The sequence below is a fragment of the Myripristis murdjan genome, chromosome 11 (genome assembly GCF_902150065.1).
Source record: "Myripristis murdjan chromosome 11, fMyrMur1.1, whole genome shotgun sequence".
Taxonomy (NCBI): domain Eukaryota; kingdom Metazoa; phylum Chordata; class Actinopteri; order Holocentriformes; family Holocentridae; genus Myripristis; species Myripristis murdjan.
Genome location: NC_043990.1, coordinates 18587199 through 18606783, shown reverse-complemented (window position 1 = coordinate 18606783; position 19585 = coordinate 18587199). Strand labels below are relative to the sequence as shown.

General features: G+C 43.5%; 3 protein-coding genes across 3 annotated transcripts; 1 reads left to right on the top strand and 2 right to left on the bottom strand.

Annotated features, from left to right (window-relative positions):
- Nucleotides 1-1968: 1968 nt before the first annotated feature.
- Nucleotides 1969-8068, bottom strand: nkain1 (sodium/potassium transporting ATPase interacting 1). The gene is made up of 8 exons (XM_030064567.1): nucleotides 7914-8068; nucleotides 7318-7713; nucleotides 6035-6172; nucleotides 5758-5838; nucleotides 5408-5605; nucleotides 5119-5179; nucleotides 2696-2777; nucleotides 1969-2483 (listed from the first exon to the last, which is right to left on the bottom strand). The coding sequence occupies exons 2-8, from the start codon at nucleotides 7369-7371 to the stop codon at nucleotides 2474-2476; spliced, it is 624 nt and encodes a 207-aa protein (XP_029920427.1). The 5' UTR covers nucleotides 7372-7713; nucleotides 7914-8068; the 3' UTR covers nucleotides 1969-2473.
- A 1041-nt stretch (nucleotides 8069-9109) lies between these two features.
- Nucleotides 9110-14228, bottom strand: snrnp40 (small nuclear ribonucleoprotein 40 (U5)). The gene is made up of 10 exons (XM_030064565.1): nucleotides 13995-14228; nucleotides 13216-13345; nucleotides 12817-12910; nucleotides 11970-12135; nucleotides 11464-11586; nucleotides 10769-10889; nucleotides 10581-10663; nucleotides 9943-10004; nucleotides 9678-9781; nucleotides 9110-9412 (listed from the first exon to the last, which is right to left on the bottom strand). Exons 1-10 carry the CDS (start codon nucleotides 14103-14105, stop codon nucleotides 9363-9365), a joined length of 1044 nt encoding a protein of 347 aa, XP_029920425.1. The 5' UTR covers nucleotides 14106-14228; the 3' UTR covers nucleotides 9110-9362.
- A 9-nt stretch (nucleotides 14229-14237) lies between these two features.
- Nucleotides 14238-18314, top strand: zcchc17 (zinc finger, CCHC domain containing 17). Its single transcript, XM_030064566.1, has 7 exons — nucleotides 14238-14363; nucleotides 14957-15218; nucleotides 15317-15417; nucleotides 15521-15612; nucleotides 15698-15798; nucleotides 15967-16109; nucleotides 17292-18314. The coding sequence occupies exons 2-7, from the start codon at nucleotides 15080-15082 to the stop codon at nucleotides 17460-17462; spliced, it is 747 nt and encodes a 248-aa protein (XP_029920426.1). The 5' UTR covers nucleotides 14238-14363; nucleotides 14957-15079; the 3' UTR covers nucleotides 17463-18314.
- Nucleotides 18315-19585: the final 1271 nt, after the last annotated feature.

The following is a 19585-nucleotide window of genomic DNA, read 5'->3' as shown; positions in this document are numbered from 1 at the left end:
TGTACATATAATGGGGATACGGTGGTGATTTTTCTCTGGGGCTGGTCGGTACAGAGTGTACCGGGGTGTCTCCACTAACGGGGTGTCCAGCAGCCATGGCAACGTGCTGCGCCACACGGTCAGCGGGTGTGCGGCTGGATGCTCCGTTTCACCCCCGGAATGTAAAATGGACAGTGTGAAAAGTAGAGCGTGTGGCCCGAAAACAAATAGCCCGACGGCCTTGTAAAACAATGTGCCAATGGCGACTGTGGACACGCACAGTGAAGGCAACGCGCTGCAAAGATGGTCCCAGTCTAGTGTGTGGATGACGTAATGCAAAGAGATTAGGACTGTCCTAACAATAAAAACAACAACAACAACTATAGTGATCCTTTGATCATTTTTGGATGGATACTGTGCAAATATCAAGTCCACCTTTAGTTGGGTGATGTCATACGATATGAAGATTGCTTTAAAGAATTATATGGTCGCTATAAACTCATTATGCTCAATTATTTCTGTATTTATTGTGGTAATTTTTGTAGGATTAATGCAAATATTTATGCATAATGCAGATACTTTTGACAACTTGGAGCAATGCATGAGCAGGATTAATGCACATATTTATGCATAATGTACATACTTTTTACACATTTGTAATGCACATGTTTTTATATTTCTTATTACTATTTCTTATAATTTCACTTATGTTCATACTATATTCTTCTAAGGATCTGAGCAACTGCAACTGACCAGAAGTATTTTTGATTCTGAATACCACACACACTACAAGTTTTTAATTATATGAATGTTATAAGAAGAGTATTTATTTATTTATTTTTTGCAAGGATAAACTACTATCTATGAAATGCATGGCATTATTTTGAGAATCCAATCATCACAGAATAGCAGCTCACCAGAGTGTATTATTTGTGTAATCTTCCATCCTCATCGGGTAAAAAGTTCAATGATGTGCCTCGTAATCCCAACATTAATATAATGTCATCACAGAAAGGAATGAAAGCCCTCAGTTTATGACAAATAAATAAATATGAACAAATTGTCATTTTGGTGTTTGCGTGCATGTCTCTGTATTTATGACAAAAGAAGTCATTTAATGTAGAAAGTGTATTTTTTTATTATTTCAAACTTTACCTTACACACAATAAGGTGTTCACACCATACCTCTCTCCCCCCTTTCCATTCACTCTCTCTCATTCCGACCACATTTTATTTCTCCTGTCCCCATAAACTACTCTGAATTTGTCACTTCTCTGTGGTGTTTTGATGCCAGATTGGCAGGTAAGACGGAGATCAGTGACCTAGCCTCAAGAAAGTAGTTAGTGGTGAGGAGGATAGGGAGAGACAGGTATGAAGTAAAACGTAGATGTGTGTGTGCCCCTCTCCCCGGCCCCACCCACCCCCTAATGCAACCCCCTTTCTAAATGGTACCAACAGAACAATCATTGGCTGGTTATTTACATGCACAGGATCCTCACTGCTCACTCATATACACACTAATGCCCAGTCCCAAAGCCATCTACATCCCTGGACACACTAGAAGACCTGGAGTGATTTTTTTTTTTGCTTAGAAAAAAAAAATAAAAATAATAATAACCCTGGCATTGGACAGTTGACTTCAGCGACTGATTCAATCTTGGCTTCTTCAGTGCCCCAGAAACTTTCGGGAATTCAAGGTACACCCGCTCTGTTCTGCACCCAGATCCGTCTGATATAAGCAGACAACAGCTCAAATGCCCTGTGGCTTGTAGGTCCTGGACAACAGTGATTTTATTTAGTTGAGCAGGAGGGGTGAAAGATGGCTTTGGGAATGGGAATCGTAAGACTGCTCTAGTATGACATCACCACATTCTAAAACATCAATTATGTAGGAGCCGTGCCTCTTTAATTATTATGTGACCCTCCTCCCCCTCCCCACACTGCCTCAACCTTCACCCACACCTCCACCTCCATCTCCATCTCCACACACACACCCTACCTCATCCCCAAAAGAAAAAAAAAATGCACAGGGACACCACGTGCTTAGAGTCCAAGGTGCAGCCTGTGAGCACCAGCTAGTCCCGCGGGGTTACATACACATACACACAACGTACTTGTGGGAGTGTCCAGAGCTGGCAGTTGAGTGAAGTGTGTGTCCTCGGTGGCTTGGTAGAAATGTCCCCAGCTCTCGTCCGCAGGTGCCCCCTTCCCTCCCTCCCTCCCTCCCTCACATCACTACCTGGCATGCTGGTTCATCCCTGAGCTCTATACATTCTATTCAGGGTTGTTTTACTCTTTCTCCGACACACACGCGCACACCCTCACGCACGCACATACACACACACACTCACACAGGCACACATCTCTCCCTCTGGGTGGTGTAAGTCCATTCCTTGGTTAAACTGTGACACACATAGTGAGTGTTATCAGGGCGACCGCATTCCATCCACAGTGACACCGTCAGGGTTTGGCCTGAAGGGGGCGCTACCAACACCTAACCAGCCCTGGGACACAGAGTCACACAGTCAGATATCAGTATTATTGAACTTAAATGTAATCACAAGTAATATATTGATAATTAATGCTGAAAACAGTATAATGAAGGTCAAAAAGAGGGAGTGGTATATGTAACAAAGTTATTTATGGTATTTTTTGCGATGTATATGTGTGTGTGTGTGTGTGTGTGTGTGTGTGTGTGTGTGTGCGTGGAACTTACGTATAAAGAGGCTGCAGTTGCAGATGAGAGGACTTCTGAGGGGGCTGGTAGCCGTAGGAGTCAAAGCCACCAATGAAATCAACTGTAACATCAGAGAGAGAGAGAAGAGAAGATATTACTCGTCTTTCCCATGAAATATTTCTTTTTTTAAACCAAGCATTGTATTTCAAGACGACGTTCTATTTTGGCATTAAAATCAATTAAGGCATCATATTGTATCATAATTCATTCAGTCTACCGTTATGACATTGTGAACCATCGTGACAGGAGAATATGTAGATATGCGCATGCACCAATATAATGTTTCTCACTGCGTCTATATCACAAATACACTGCTCTCGAGCCCGACTTTCACTGGCATGGTGACAAGTCTGCTCACAGAAGAGAGGGTGAGCAGCTGGTGGTCTGGTGCAGTCAGAGCAACTTGGGGCTGAATACACTCAAGACAGTGGACTTGGGGAGGAGCCACCAGCACTGTCCTCCCTCACCATACTCAACACCACCGTGTCAGAGTCCCTCAGGTTCCTGGGATCTGCAATCTCTCAGGACTTGAAGTGAGAGACTAACATTGCAATGTGAAGAAGAGCCCAGTCGAGGCTGTTCAAGCGACCAGAAGAGCTGATGATCCAGTTTTATTCAGCCATCATCGAGTTTGTCCTGTGCACTTCTGTCCCTGTCTGGTTTGGCTCAGCCACCAAGCAGGACAGGATCAGGCTAATCATAATAACTGCACAGAAGATCATGGCCTCCCCCCCTGCAGGATTTAAACACTTCCAGAGCCCGGAAACGGGCGGGCAGAACCAGCACAGACCTCACATACCCAGGACACAGTCTCTTTGAACTCCTACCCTCTGGAAAGCAGTGCAGAGCAATGCACACCAAAACCACCAAACACAAGAATATTTTTTTTCCCCACAAGCCATCTCTCATAAAAACTTAACATCATGGTGCAATGTATAATGGACACTTGATATGTAAATATGACACTTTTGTAAATAACCCCCACTCCCTGTCCTGTTATTACAGATAGTCTGTGTCCCAGTCCAGGGAAGCAGACAGCAACCCCACACCCACACACACCCCAGCATCTATCACTTACACACCTCAGATGTCGAATATAATGTACACTTGTGTGTTTTCACCCAGTTGCAGGAAACAGACTGTCTTCTCTCACTTACATATCTCTGATCTGCACTACTTTGTTAAATATCTCAGCCATGTAATACAAAGTTAATTAGCTCAGATGTACAATATAAATGTAAAATTGTAAATACATAAACAACTGCTGATTACCGGTTATAAATTATTCACCCATAATTACACTGTGTTGTTGTGCATATATATTTACCTGCATTATTTTATTTATTATTCCCATTTATTTCTTTTTGCTGGTCTTTCTCTTTAGTTTTTGGGTGCTATCAGTAAGTACTAGGAAGCTGCTGTAAACTCAAATTCCTTGCATGAATAAGCACACTTGATCAATAAAGTTGATTCTGATTTCTTACTAAATACTGAGGACAACACTGTGGTGTGTCAGCTGATAAATAAACAAAGTCTCATTTTTACCCATCGGTATAGATTTAGACCACAAGTTTTGGTCCCTTGGGCAAAGATGACAGATACTTTCTTCCTCCAGAACAAAGATCAAACATTTTTATGATAACACAATAACATTAACAGTAAAAAATATTAATTCTGGCAATATTATTGCTGTTAGTTTGTTATATTTGCATTACATTTCTCTTATCACGGCTCTGTGTGATAAACATAATCACTCAAATTGATTTCCAAAATGTCAAATATACTCAAAACCACGTTTTGCTATTTGGGGAAAGTTTCCAATCAACACCAAATTGCCACCTGAATTGGACCAATCTGGTGGCAGAGTGGCTATTGGTGCATCCTAAGTAAACAAAAACAATACTGTATATCACTGTGACATCAAGTTCTGCAGAGTTTATGATACAACATGAGATTGAGACATTGCACACACCTGTGACATCACGCTCTATATTAACATAACATTCAATTGCTTTTTCAGGAAGTCAAGTTTGTGATGTCAGACTGGTTAACTCATCTCATTCCCTGAGTGAGAGTCGGGAACACAAATTGTTCAGACAGACAGATGGCACACTCTAGCCGACAGACGAGCACTAGCCAGCAGACAGACGGACACTCCAACAGTGGGAATATTCCGGCAGACATCTCTAATACTACCCACAGATGGAGCGCTCAGATCACCCAGAGGGAATCCTGTACCACCATATCACTCAATATGACTCAGGAAGAGAAAACAATAAGCTAACACCACATACATCCACGGTGATGGATGGCTCAGACAAAGGCGCACTCACAGATCTGACACAAGTGGAGCACACGAATAGACAAAACAACATTTAAGAGAAGAAGAGGAAAGCACTCACAGCTGTCCTCATCATCCTGGAAGACTTTGCTCACGTAGCAGGCGTATACAAAACCAAAGAGCTGTTAGAAAAGAGATTGACAGAAATGGGTGATGGTTGCTTTCCACACTGATTCATCACTCATTTGAGTGTGTTTATCTAGTATTTCCAGCAAAATATTGTGTACATGTGGTGGATAATTTTAGTTCTATGCTCGTGTTTTCTCCTTATTTAGATATTTAAATCATGATATAGGCGGAACAGTGCTGTAATTGTTTTGCATGCCTGACAGAATGTGTGTGATACTTACAGCCAGTAGGATCTGAAGGGCTGAACTCAAAACCTCGATGTACTGGTAGTCAAGGAGACACCCGGACACAGTGATGACATGGTGGTCATCGGGGGCGATGCGAGAGTCTAGCACCGGTGTTACCAGGCAACCAGGACCATGCTCCATCCACCAAGAGCGATGAAGGGATGTGTTGAACGTCATGAGAAAGTCCCTGTCCTGAACACACACACACACAAGCATATGCACATATCCAGAGAAGAACACACACAGTTTCACCGGGGTTAAAGCCTGGGTAGATGATGGTATCTCACATAAGCTCATAGGCACATGCATGTGCACATAAACACACACACACACGCAAAACGTACCTGTGACAAGTGTCCAACCTCCAGGTAGAAACAGATGATAAAGGAGTTCCAGCCCACCCAAAGGACCAGCCACACTGCATACTGCCAAAAAGTCACACACATAGATCAGTGTGTGTGAGTATGAATGTGACTGTGCAGACTATGCATGTGTATCCATGTCGATTTTGCGCCCCAGTTTGAACTGAATCCAAAGCATACTTGGCAAAACCAGGGACACCCAAGTTCATGTGGCACCAGATGTTAGTTCTGAAATCAGCTGATGGCGAAGGATACTCACAAAGATGAGGTATCTGGAGCGAAACTGCACAGTGCCAAACATGCCCAGGATGACCGCCATGATGTGCAGGAAGTTGGCCAGGATGGGAGCCCACTGGTAGCCCAGAAAGTCAAACACCTGCCTCTGGAGAGCTGCCACCTAGGGGACAGGAGGGAAAGGGGTGGGCAAGGGGGTCACACACACACACACCCACACACACATGTTCAGGACAGGCACATAAATACAAGTAAACACATATGCAAACACGCACAGATACACAAACAAGCGCACACACATAAACCCACACACTCGCAAGTCATCAAGGTTCTCCACACTCATAAAATACCCCCCCACCCACCCACTGCACACACACGCACACACACACACACACACACAGACACACAGTGACAGGGACACACATACACAGGTCTGCCGCAGTTGTTTCCATGGTAACTGCCTGGAGCGCCAGCCAGCCCAGTGACTGTAAAAGAGGAGCACCCCCCAAAAGCTCCCCCAAACTAATGAGAATCTATGGGCCGAATCCCCCTGCCACACAGCAACACATCAGCCCCGGCAAACAATAGCCTCAATTGGCTATCCTTCGCAATAGTATCCCCGCCTGCATTACACATACTACAGAAATAGCCAGCACAGTCTCATATTACACACTTATTACATTTTAGAGGAATAGAATCAAGCTATTTAGAAACACACAGAGGACCAAAGCTTAACTCTGGAATGGAGACCAGATGGGGAAGAGGGCCTCTGACACTACTTTAAGAAGTCTTTATGTCACAACGGGGCTATCATCCCTCTCTCTCTCTCTCTTTGTCTGTCCTACACAAACACAAACACAAACACACGCACGCGCACACACACACACACACACACACACACACACACACTCTCTCTCTCTCTCTCTCTCTCTCTCTCTCTCTCTCTCTCTCTCTCTCTCTCTCTCTCTCTCTCTCTCTCTCCATACAGAGACCTCTCTGACACCACCACTCCCCTGCCCAGCTCCCCCTATTTCAAAGACTCACGCACACCCTTGGTTAATGCCTATAATGTGGCATGCCACCCCAACAGCTGCAGCTAAAAGCCTGTAGTGTGGCTGTACAGAAGGGCCATACAAAAAGGCCTGATTACAATGTGTCGGTCTGTAGCACGCTGCTCTAATTATATCTTTATGGTAAGTGAGTAGGAAAACAGGGTTAACTCACACACACACACACACACACACACACACACACACACACACACACACACACACATACACACACACACACACACACACACACACTCACCAACTGCAGGGAGCAGATCACCAGCAGCGTGCACCTCCCATCGCATTTCCCCATCTTGGAGGGCTCAGGACGCGGCTTGGAGCCGCGCAGGCTCCGGGGGAAGGACGGGTCCCCGGTGAGATCCAGACTGCCTGACCGTCTCAGCTCACACCATTCCCGAATGAACAACCTCCTCAAGGCCGCCCCCTCCTCCTCCTGGAACTCAGGTCAGGCGGCGCTTCCAGTCAAACTGGGTGACCCATCTTGACCGCTGGCTTTGTCGGTAAATATGAATCGCGGGTGGTCGTGGTTTTCAGGAAGGGAAGGAGAGGAGAGGGGAGGAGGGGGGGGGGTATCCGCTTCACTCTGAGGTCTGCGGTCCGACCACTACCGTCTGCCGAATCACCTCGGCCACACCTTCCGGAGAGGGGACACACAAAGGCACAAAGAGCGACGGAAAGCTGTCATAATCTGCTCCGGGCTGGAGACAGAAATGAGCATCATATGATACCGGATCACACGGGGGAGGTGGGGAGGAGGGAACCGACCCTACGGCGTTACTACGGCTAGGCTACATGCAGTCTGCTACGGACACAAAGCAGCTCGTTGTGACTCACGGTTTTCCAGGAGCGGAAGAGGCTCCTCTCTCACGTCCCGATCCTCCTCGAGCTGCCCAGGGGGGAGAAGTGAAGTCGGCGGCCAGATCTGGGCGCCGGTACCGGGGTTTCGGATCGGCCGTCGGGATACTCCGCTCCGTCTTGCGGCGTCTTTGTCAACAATCGGTGCCGGGGCGGGCGCAGGAGGAGGAGGGGGTGGGGGCTCTCTCTCTCTCTCTCTCAGTCACCGCGACCCCCTCGAGGAGGAGCTGCTGCTGCTGCTGCTTGGATTCTGCAGCCCCGCGTGCGTGCGTGCGCGCGTGGCCGTGGAGCACCGCGAGGCGCTCGGGCAGGAACACAAAAGAAATGTGGGCTCGCAGAGGCGGAGAGCCAGACAGCCGAAAATAATCAGTCAAAACAACTCTAATCGCCTCCCACTCCCACAGAATCTGAATAACGATAAAAACAGAAGCCGGCGCGTCCCCGCGGTGCCGCTTATCTGCTCCGGTGCTGAAAGACTCAGCCTGCGGCTCCGGGAGACACACAAGTCACAGTCTGCATCTCTTTAACGTTACCTGTGTGCCATGAGTCGCACGACCAAGAGTGTAAAAGTTAACATGGTAATGGGCCACACATAAGCTTACTATTAATTATTAAGTAGAAAACTATAACCTCCAGTCTGTCCATCACTACAAGGGCCGCAACTATTAATGTAAAACAAATCTTTTCATAGCTCATAGTCGTATGATACTAGTTGCTTTATTATAGTTTATTGCCTACTCTACTTCATATCATAAAGACTGCCAGTGGGTTTAAATGATAAAACGGCTTTAATGAGTTTGCATATTACTGTTCCATCTCTATTGTTTACCCACATCTATACCCTGCATATTGTTAATTGTCCAAGTCCAGTAAATCCTACTGCAACTTATAAATAGCCACAAACCCCAACTGCAATAAATTCAGTGACCCAAAACCAAAAATAGACCCCCTCCCCCACCCCCGAATTAACTGAGCTGACTTACACAGATCAATATGAAGATTAATCCGATTGGCTCTAGACAAATGAGACTTGAGTGATTGCTGCTACCTGTGCACTAACAGTTAATCCTGTTCAACAGCCTGCCTATTTTCCTCTCAGGTTTGGTGGGTAAGCCAGCAGCAGCTTGCTTCTAAGCCTGCTGTAAACATAATGAATCATCAGAGAGACAAAAAGATCCAACAAACTGTTTTCACAGACAGAGTTTATTAAAAAGAGAAAAAAAAATCTAATAATCTTGGCTGTTGTGACTTGGCTATTGAGGTTGTTCCAAGACAAGCTGAAGCATATAAAATTACAGAGACTGATAGCCCACTCTGGAGCGATACCCGTCCAGGTCCGGAGCAGGGGACACACTTGTGCACACAATCTCTCTCTCTCTCTCTTTCTCTCACACACACACATACACACACACACAAACACACACAAAACTACTGAATTTCTCCCATGTAGAGCCGTTTATCGCTGGAGCCAGAGAGCACTGTTTAGAAAGAGAAAGAGAGAAAGACATCAATTCAGCTATTATTACTATTTCATAACCATTTCCCAGTATTGTAAGTTAGAGGTCAAAACAAACAACCAGCTAAACCACACCATGCATAACCACATGATTGAAAGTCAAGGAAGAGGGAAGCTGAAACCCCTCATCTCCCTTTTGCAGTTAAAATGAACTGTTACTTCTGTCTCCACTTAGCTCCCTTCTATTCCACTCCAATGTAATAAGTGTGTAATGTTGCTCCTCTCACCTATAGGCTCCTCTGGGTGGAAGGACACTTCGTTGACAGAGCCAGCGTGGCCTGGCAGCTTGTACAGGATTCTACGGGATGTTGTGTCCCAAACATACACAAATCTACAAATACAAACACTCAGAGTAAATAAAAATGGCACATAATGCAAGATATTGTGTAGTTAAGACATACTGGTACTGAATATATACTGTCACCGTATTGTGTTGCATTTTTAATGTGTGTGCTGGAAGATACTCATTGGGTGGGTGTGTGTGCTTCTTACCTGTCAGCTGAGCCTGCAGCGATCTTACTGCCATCAGTGGACCAAGAGCACCGGAGCAGATTCTAAAAGACAGGACTGGGAGTTAAACCTTTGACAGGATAACACAACTTTCTACATATGTTTATATACAATAATGAGGAGAGGCACAGTGATGTTTTATGGCATGTCTCAGTTCAGTAGAAAGTGGTGGGAAAATTAGGGGATTCAGGTCAATTACAAGGTTAAAAAAAAAAAAAAAACACTCATAATGCAGTATTTACACAGGATAAAAATGCAGCATCACTGACTTTGGAAATGAATGTAAAACTCTTTTTGTAAAGCAGGGATAGGATAACTCTCAGAAAAAAGTTGACAACTCAAAACATATTTGTGGCTCATCATCCAAGACTATAATGATCCATAAAAATAACTCCCTCCTTGGTAATGTGTGCTAAATTAAAAAAATCCCTTTAGATTACATCTGGGGGTTATTTCATACTGTTTTGTTCAGTGAATTTTGATGTAATTGAAATTGAGGGGAAACCTCAATTTAATCCTGAAATCAATCAAAGGTTTGAATGGACAGATGAATGAATGAATGTATGAATGTACCAACAGTGAAAAAGTCCAAAAAGAGAGCTCATAAGTTATTTTGTTACCTTCTCAAAGTTGTGAACATTTCCCTGGAAAATCTTCACACACCTCTCCTTGGGTGCGAATGGTCGAACGTCCCAAATACGCACTACACATGGAAATGTACACAAAAGTTAGATAGAGGACGGAACCCTATAATATTCACACACTTATAAAATGATGAAAGGCATGTTGTACACACACAAAGACTGACCTGTGTTGTCCATGGAGTTGGAGAGGAGGTAGGATCCCTCGGAGCTCAGGCTGAGTCCAGTTATAGAGTCGCCGTGGCCGTGCATACTGTAGATCAGCTTATTCTGCCTCAGGTCCCAAACCTGCATGGCGCACACAAATTTTGATTTTATATGCCAAGACAATCTAAAAACATACTTCTGCTGTCATGTGATAAAAGGCTGTCAAGACATTAGCCATGTCATCCCTTAAAAAGTATTTGTCTGTGGTCTCAGCAGACGATTCAGGGGTAAGAATTCTCCAAAACCTCTTCAATGATGTACAGTAATACTTTAATCTGATAGGACGTATGATAGAGATCCCACTGTAATAGATTGAGGTAAATCTGGAGTTCCTATTCAATTATGTTAATCAAATTCATGACTTCCCCATGGCAAACTGCATAACAGCATTTCCATGATCAATATTTGTCAGCATCTATGTACAAGTGTTACAGTCTTGTTGAACTGCTGGTTTTAATGATCAAGGTCTGTCTTTGTGTAATTACATTTATGTCTGGGGACTTCCATATTTTAGAAATTTAAGATTAATATTGATAATCTCCGTGACATTTTCACAATAATTCTCAATATTTCTCACTTTCCAGAATGCTCTCAGGGCTGTAAAAATGCTGTCCATGACACTGTCTGTGTTTTCATAACTGTTGCATCACAGTACCTTGATGTCGTTGTCGATGCCTCCTGACAGGATCTGATCGCTGGTGTCATTGAAGGTGACAGCCAGCACTTGATAGGTGTTCTGGAAAGTGTGGATCGCGCCCTTCTTACGGATGTCCCACAGCTATTGCATGGTGACACACACAAACACAGAAACACACAAAGTCACGCTCAGAACCATGAATGTTTTCCAGCAAGTGACATTCAACATAAAGTCACAACAACAATAAGCCAGCCAGCGGGCTCTTTGTAGCTTCCCCAAAACAACCTCAGTACCAAGTTCATTTAGTCCCACTAGATTTCAGCACAACAAAAAATGCAAACTACAACTCCATGAAACACTATTCAACAAACATGCAGTGCTAAAATGTTTTATGTAGATACACTCCCTTATTGTGGCCAAAGAGAGCGAAGCGGTTAATCTCCCAGCACTGAGACAAGCCCGACCCATTCCCCCAACAGGTCAGTAAAGTTTCGTCTAATTTGTTCAGTGGCCGGCAGTTTCACCTTGACTGTCCCGTCATCACTGCCGGTGCAGACCAGCTGGGGGCCTCGGCGGGCCGGGTAGCAGGAGTTTACAAAGGAGGTGTGGCCCTTCAAACGCTTGATCCTCTCGCCCGTCTCGCTGTCCCACACACCTACAGTCTTGTCTGTGCTCGCTGAGAACAGCATGCTAACACACACAACAAAACAAGACACAGGAGGACAATCAATCAATCCTATTCTCTGTTTACCATGGAGAAATACTTTGTGTGTGTGTTTCAAATACACTGGGCTGACCCATGGATGAGGAGCCTGTTGTCTATTCTCTTATCTAGAAGCTGCATCTAATATGAAATATTTGTTCTCCGTGGAGTATGGATGACAGCATGAGTTGAAACATTTGCCCTTGTAGCAGTGGTTACACCAATATGACTTTTTGACAGCTGATAATATGATATTGATTGACTGAAGCAGCCAATAGCCAATTTTTGGAACATCTTTAAATTTGACAGTTTCATGCAAAACAAATTTCAAACCATTCAGTGTTGCCGATATTTTGTTTTGGCAGGATGGAAAAAACTTGAATATCGAAGCACAATATGACATGACGAACATTAACAACAGTAAATAACACTCAGGCATACTGGGAAACTGATCATAGAGTGACTTGGACTAGTTTTGGTTGGTGAAAGAAACAAATATATCATCCTAATCCTACTGATTGGCTTTCATTCTCTCTTTGTGCTTTTTTTCAGTCACATATTTCGTTCTGCCACTACTCCTTTTGGGAATAAATGCAACTGCTGAAGATAGATCGTTGGCCAGGTATTCCAGGTACCTTTGACTTTACACTTAATTTGTACACTCATACCTGCCATCCGTGTTGTAGTGCAGCTCCATCACTGCTCCACTGTGGCCTTTCAGAGTAGCAAAATTTTCACAATCGCCATACACGTTCCACAGCACTGCAGCAACAAGAGAGAGACCATATGATCACATTACTTGCAGCACTGCCAAAACTGGATAAGATAAGATAAGATAAGATATTCCTTTATTAGTCCCACGGTGGGGAAATTTCACGCATCACAGCAGCAAAGTAGATAGCAAGATACGAAGCACAATTTACACAATAAACAGTATATACAGATAACAGTACCAAAGAGCAATATAAACACTGTAAACAAGGAATGTAGAAAAATACTATGTGATGTACAAAATGCAGGTATCTTGATTGTTTGTATTGGTTTAAATGTTGAGGTGAATGACATACATATAAGCCTGTCAAATCCTGAGGAGGCCAGCGTGGCTCCGTTGGGGTGAAACTTGCAGCAGTAGACCTCCCCATCATGTCCAGACATCAGCATGATGGGAGCCTGGAGACTGGAGCTGCGCGGCGGACCCTGCAGAGGAAGTGCCATGTTACCAGCTGCTGTGACTTATGTCTCTCTGACCCCGAGTGCAAGTCAAAAAGACACATCACTGACTAGTAGAACTGAGCAATATGAGCCAAATCACATATCACAGTATATTTGACCAAATACTTTGATACTGTAAGGATAACTGTTGGCGCTTTTAATGGATATTTACACACAAGAGAATTTTGATAATCATTATTAATGTGGATATGAAGATGTAGAGGATGATCACGTAGAGCCAAAAAACAGAACAGCTAATTCAATAGGATTAGTAAAACATCGAAAAATACCAGCGACCCACACTCATTTTTATTTATATAAATATATCCACCAACCTCACACACAAAAAAAAAAAAAAATGCATAGGTTTTGAAGTGGGCTGAGTGAATTCAGCACAAAATCAATTTATTTTCTGTTTCGGCCATATTTGTTTTCCCTCTCCTGCCTACACATAACGTTAAAAGTAAGCTAGCTTGTTAGCAGCCAACACGGTTGTGGTGAAGTTGCTGGTACAAAGGCTAATAATAGTGGTTTCTGTGTTATAACCACTTTAGTACAAGTAGCTAGGATACTTTTAATTAACTAGACAAGTGCCCACTGTTAAATGTTAGACCTAAGACCTGGCTCTCCGTACCATAGCCACGAGTTGCTGCGACTGAGCCGCGGCGACTATCTCGGTCCGGGGCCGCTTCACCCCGGTGGGCACCACCGCCATGTCCGCTGCTCGCTTCTTCGGCTCAATCATCCCGGGACGCTCGAACAAAACGACCAATGCGCTGAAATTTTCTAATTTAATTCACCAAAATGAATGAACCCTCTTTCATCGAGGAGCGGGTGAGCGGAGTAATACCAACGAAGAACTCGGAGAAAACGCTTCCGGTGTTATGATGAGACTTGTGATTGGTTGAGCTTTGCGCCGACAACGGTGATTGGCTGCCTTACTTGTTGACATTTTTTTCTTGCGCCGGATGTAATACCGAAACAAAACCTGCAAACGTGCAAGGTAACGATACAATTATTGTTATTATTATTATTATTTTCAAAAGCTTACATGTGTTATGCAGCTGTTAGCGTCAAACGGTGCCATGTTGGAACAGCTTTTGAGGACTGAAATGGTCCTTTCCGTCTCTCTTTGCCGCGGTAACAAGGCTAACGTTATTTAGCTTGTTCGCAGACATGCTAACGCAGTTGCTAACTTACCCTCAGTTGCCACTGCGATAAGTCAAAACAGGAAAGAAACAACTTACATCAAGCAGTTTCTGACCATATTCTGTTGCACTATGTTTGTGTTCTACACCATGGCTTCTGAAAACAGTTTCATACAAGAATGCCTAAATAAACCCAAGGCCGAGAAAAACAACATCCTATAATTTTTGGCGTGAAATTCTGCCACTCCTACACATTAAGCGGGGACGCACTCTAATCTGAGTAGATTTTCCCCTTCTACTCTCATTTGAGGGTGTTTTATGTGTAAGAGAAACAGAGGAATGGGAAATGTTAGTGGTGACTGTGAAACTAATGATCCCCAAGCATTCCCTGCACTGACAACTGGGAAACTGCATGTTGGTGAATTAAGCTGTTCTTGACTTTGTGTAGGATCCTCCTGAGGTGTCCAGGGGCTCCACAGACCCTTTGTGAGAAACACGTCTTTGCTGAAGCCATCTCTACAAAGTGAGCAGATCACACATCATATGTCCGTGGTCTAACTCCATTGAGACGATGTCTGACTCAGATGGTCCTGCACCGGAGCCAGCTGGTCTGGACGGTTTACCACCCATGTACAGCATCGCCAAGGGAGAGGTGGTCTCTGTGCAAAGTTATGGAGCCTTTGTCCGGCTGCCTGGTTACAAAAAGGAAGGTGGGTGGAAAAACCTAGACCTGCTTGTAGGGATTTTTGTGCAGTTTTTGGTTTTTATCGCTGAAAAAAAAAAAAAAAAAACCTTCCACCACTCACAGGTTTGGTGCATGTGAGTGAGATGTCGGCTTCACGAGTGGAGAATGCTTCAGAGATCGTTGATGTGGGGGAGCAAGTGTGGATCAAAGTCATCGGGAGAGAAGTAACAACATATCTGCACACACACACGCTCACAGTTTATAAATGTGTTGAAGCTAATCTCAGTGCAGAGCGTGATGACTGCAGCTCTGCCCTCTGCCCCTCAGATTCGGGGCGATAAGGTGAAGTTATCCTTCTCAATGAAAGCTGTGAATCAGGGAACAGGGCGCGACTTGGACCCCAACAATGTCATGGCAGAGTAAGTGCTCGTTGTGTTGCTATGCTGTGTGTGTGTGTGTGTATATGTGTGTGTGAGTTATTGTTGTCTCTGTGTGCATTTATAGGCAGGATGAGAGGCGGCGGAGACAGTTCAGAGACCATACAGGCAAGAGGATTACACTGGAGGCTGTACTCAACACAACATGCTCCAAGTGTGGCTGCAAAGGTACAGCTACAATACGAACAGTACAGCTATAACACGAAAAGGAAAACCACCAATGCCAGAGACACAGACTATATTTGTTTCATTGGTTTTGAGATTTCTCCTCAGAAACTGATTTGAATTTACTTTTAATCCCTGCAGCCATTTCAGTCATTCCATTCCTCTTTCCAGGTCACTTTGCAAAGGATTGTTTCTCAGCTCCGGGGCTGCAGTACACCCTTTTGCCTGAAGAGGACGATGAAGAGCCACAGCAGCAGCAGGCCTCCACTGTGGTGCCGAAGCAAGACTCAGAGAAAAAGAAAAAGAAAAAGAAGGTGAGTGCACAACTTCTGGTTTCCAGGGTGGCTCTCACTTCCTTATTTTCTCAGCTGCGCTCCACATTTGTTCTTCTGTCTCCTGGGTGTGAGACATTTACCAGCCTTGTGTGTTGGAGCTGCCTAAATTTCGAAGACCATCGTACACCCGCCCTCACTTTTCTAGTGTAGCAACTCATAAGTTCAGTATGTAAAACTGCTGTTTAGTGGAGTAAGTTAGTCATTTGTAATTACTCATAATAAATAAAATACTGATTTAGTGTTTGGGAATGCAACATGACGCAGATCCTTGCTTTCTGATGGTGTATAGATATAAGCTCAATAGATACAGGTTCAAAGGTGAAAGGTCTATAGATATTCTATAGATATATTTTAGTGTATTTTATTTTTTATTACTGTTATTGGGTACACAAAGGTTTTTCTTATATTCTTTGTACTGATCCACTATTTACTTCGTTACTTGTGTTTTATTTTTCTAAAGATATAAATTTCTCTCCTAGTGTTCAACGGTATATTTTGTGTAGTCTACTTCCTGTACAGTGTGTGAATAACTTGTTGCTGTAACACAGGAATTTCCCAATTTGGGATCAATAAAGTACAGCTGTCTATGTATCCACCTATCTATCTATTTTCGCAGCACCATGCATAGGTTTGCATGCGGTGGAATTAGCACCTCATTAAAGTTTAACTCAGCTTTATAGTCTGAAAAGAGTAAAGCTGCAACTAATTAATATTTTCATCATTGATTAAACTGCCGATTATATTTTCAACTCATATGTTAATCTTTTCATCTACAAAATATTAAAACTAATAATAAATGCCTGTCACAAATTCCCAGAGCCAAAGGTGATGTCTTTGAATTGCTTACTTGGTCTGACCACCAGCCCCAAAAAACATTTTTTTTTTTTTTTGTAATGCTACCTATTTTCTCTTATGCCATCAAACTGAGAAAAGCAAGTAATTCTTAGCAATTGTGATGCTATAACCAGCAAATGTTTGGTAGTTTTACTTGATAAAAGCATTAAAATGATTAATGGATTATTGAACTGATCATAGGTTAGTGTTGTTTTACTAATTGATCAATTGCCTAATTATTTCAGCTCTAGAGAGAGAGAGAACAGAGTAACCTGAACCCGAGCGCTTAACTCTTCATCATTAATTCCTCCTCTGTTTATCCCCAAGGAGAAGAAAATGAAGAAGAAGAGGAAGAGGGAGAGAAAGGAGTCGGAGAGCGACAGCAGCAGCAGCAGCAGCGACGGCAAAGCCAAGAGGGGGCGCCACAGTCACACTCACGACAAAGAGGACAGAAAGAAGAAGAAACACAAAAAACACAAATCGCACAAACACAGCTGAAATGGGGGCACACACACTCACCAACACGCAGAACCCATGATTCAAACACACACATAAACACACAATCCTACATTCACACACTGCAGCGATGTGACAGGTGCAGAAGGGGAAGTGGGCAGAAACAGAGAGACGTCGCTCCGTGTGTCTTGTCATGCTCTCACCACAAGTGGCAGAAATCGTCAGCTGTTTTTTTTTTTTTTTTTTTTTGCTTTCCTCCTGCGCTTTGGGACATTTTTATTTTAGTTTCTGCCCATGTGAGCTACAGTAGTGTTTTGGAAGCCAATGAAGACCCTCCATCCTGCATCACTAAGCAAAAAGGATCGAATCCCTGCTTGTCCTGAAGTAACCAGCAGCTCCTCCACAGTGCGTGCGTGCGTGTGTGATTAACAGATCATAAGGGAAAAGATAGGTGTAAGCAATATGGCAGCAGGCCACCATCCTCCTTGGAAATCCAGATATTGTTTACACATATCAGGTTTCTGGTGATCTAAGAAATCCCTCAGGCAGGAGTGAGGCCTGCCAGGTTCTCTTGGGAGGTTGAGACATGGAAATACATCAAATAACATACACAGAGCAACGCACACCCACACACATAGGAAGTAGTATCGACACAAACAGGAAGTGTATGCTACACAGGAGAGACCAACAGGAACTTCTTACAATAGTGATATCCTGAGTTGGCCCGCCTCTTATTGTGGGTTTGTGTGTATATACATGTGGTGTGTTTGTGTGTCTTACCTCTGGTCAGCTATGATCTGCTCACAGTGTGTATGGTTCTCTAGTTCCTGCATGGCAACTGTCAACACCATTAAATGTTTTTCTTTTTTTTTTTTTTTTTTTTGGATAGTCAAATGGCTCTTGATCTCTTCTTCCTGGACCTTGAACTCAGTCAGACCATGAGAGACCGAGGCAAATATACACATTCATAAACACACACACACATCAAACTGCAACAATGTCAATCTTAAGTCATGTAATCGTATAATTAGTAGTCTTAAAAGTGTTTGCTTTTCTTAAAACAGGTGCAAAAAAAATCTGACAGTGGAATGAGATTATACAATTAAGTTCCAATGCGAATCAACTTGTTTCCCAAATTCTGGGAATCGAATGTCATTTTCTTGATCCCAGTGGGCTGATCTGCCTTATTCTGCCTTGTTTCAGCATGTTTATACTTTACAGAAAAATTCCTGAAACAAGCAAAACTACATCGGAAACAGTGTATATAATCTCATCCCGCTGACATTTTTTTTTCCTTTTGCATTAAGAAAAACAGGATTTAAACACTGAACGTTAGACTAAGTGACTTTTGAAGTTGGATATTTTTTGCAGTGCATGCTCCCACCGGGCGGTTGTGGACACACCAGGGTCAAACTAAGTTGGCTGGGTTCAGCTGAGGTGAGTGTCCCATGCTCTTTTATAGCGAGAGCTGGACCAAGGGATTTTACACAACTTGCATGTCAGGTTGGGTCATGCCCCATGAGATCATACTCAGAAAATGAACAGAACAGCTGTTGTTACAGAACAATGTGTGTGTGTGCGTGTGTTTTCTGTCTGAGAAAGGTGACCCAGATAAGGTCACGTCAGTGCAAGACAAGATAAGGGGTCATGTGGGACTGACATCTTGATTTTTGAGTTTTCAACCTTGTTGCTAAACTGCAACGTGTAGGATTGTGTAGTGATAGATCAATATTGTGTTTAGGTCCTCATGAGTATGAGTGCGTGGTTCATAAAGACAGACAAGGCTTGTTTCCAGTAACAACGGGTCAATGCAACTCCAGTACACACCCCTGGCAATGACCTGCATTCATTGGTTCCCTCCTTAATTTGTTGCATCCACCGTTCTCTTATTTTGAAAAGTATTCCATACTGTTATGCAGGTTTAATTGATTTAGTTAAATGAATTATTCTGGGTGCATGATACACATTAAACTAAGCTGTGAATGCTGTTCTGATTTTATGGCTGTGGAGGGATTTTTGCCAACATGTGATTTTCTTGTGTGTGTGTGTTTGGGGGTGAGCAGGTGGAGGGGTTCGTGCTCTCTTGAAATCAATGTTAGGTAATAGAGCTGGGTTCAGACAAGGTTTGATTTGTTGTTCCAAAAGTCAGTGTAAGGTGGCTCTGG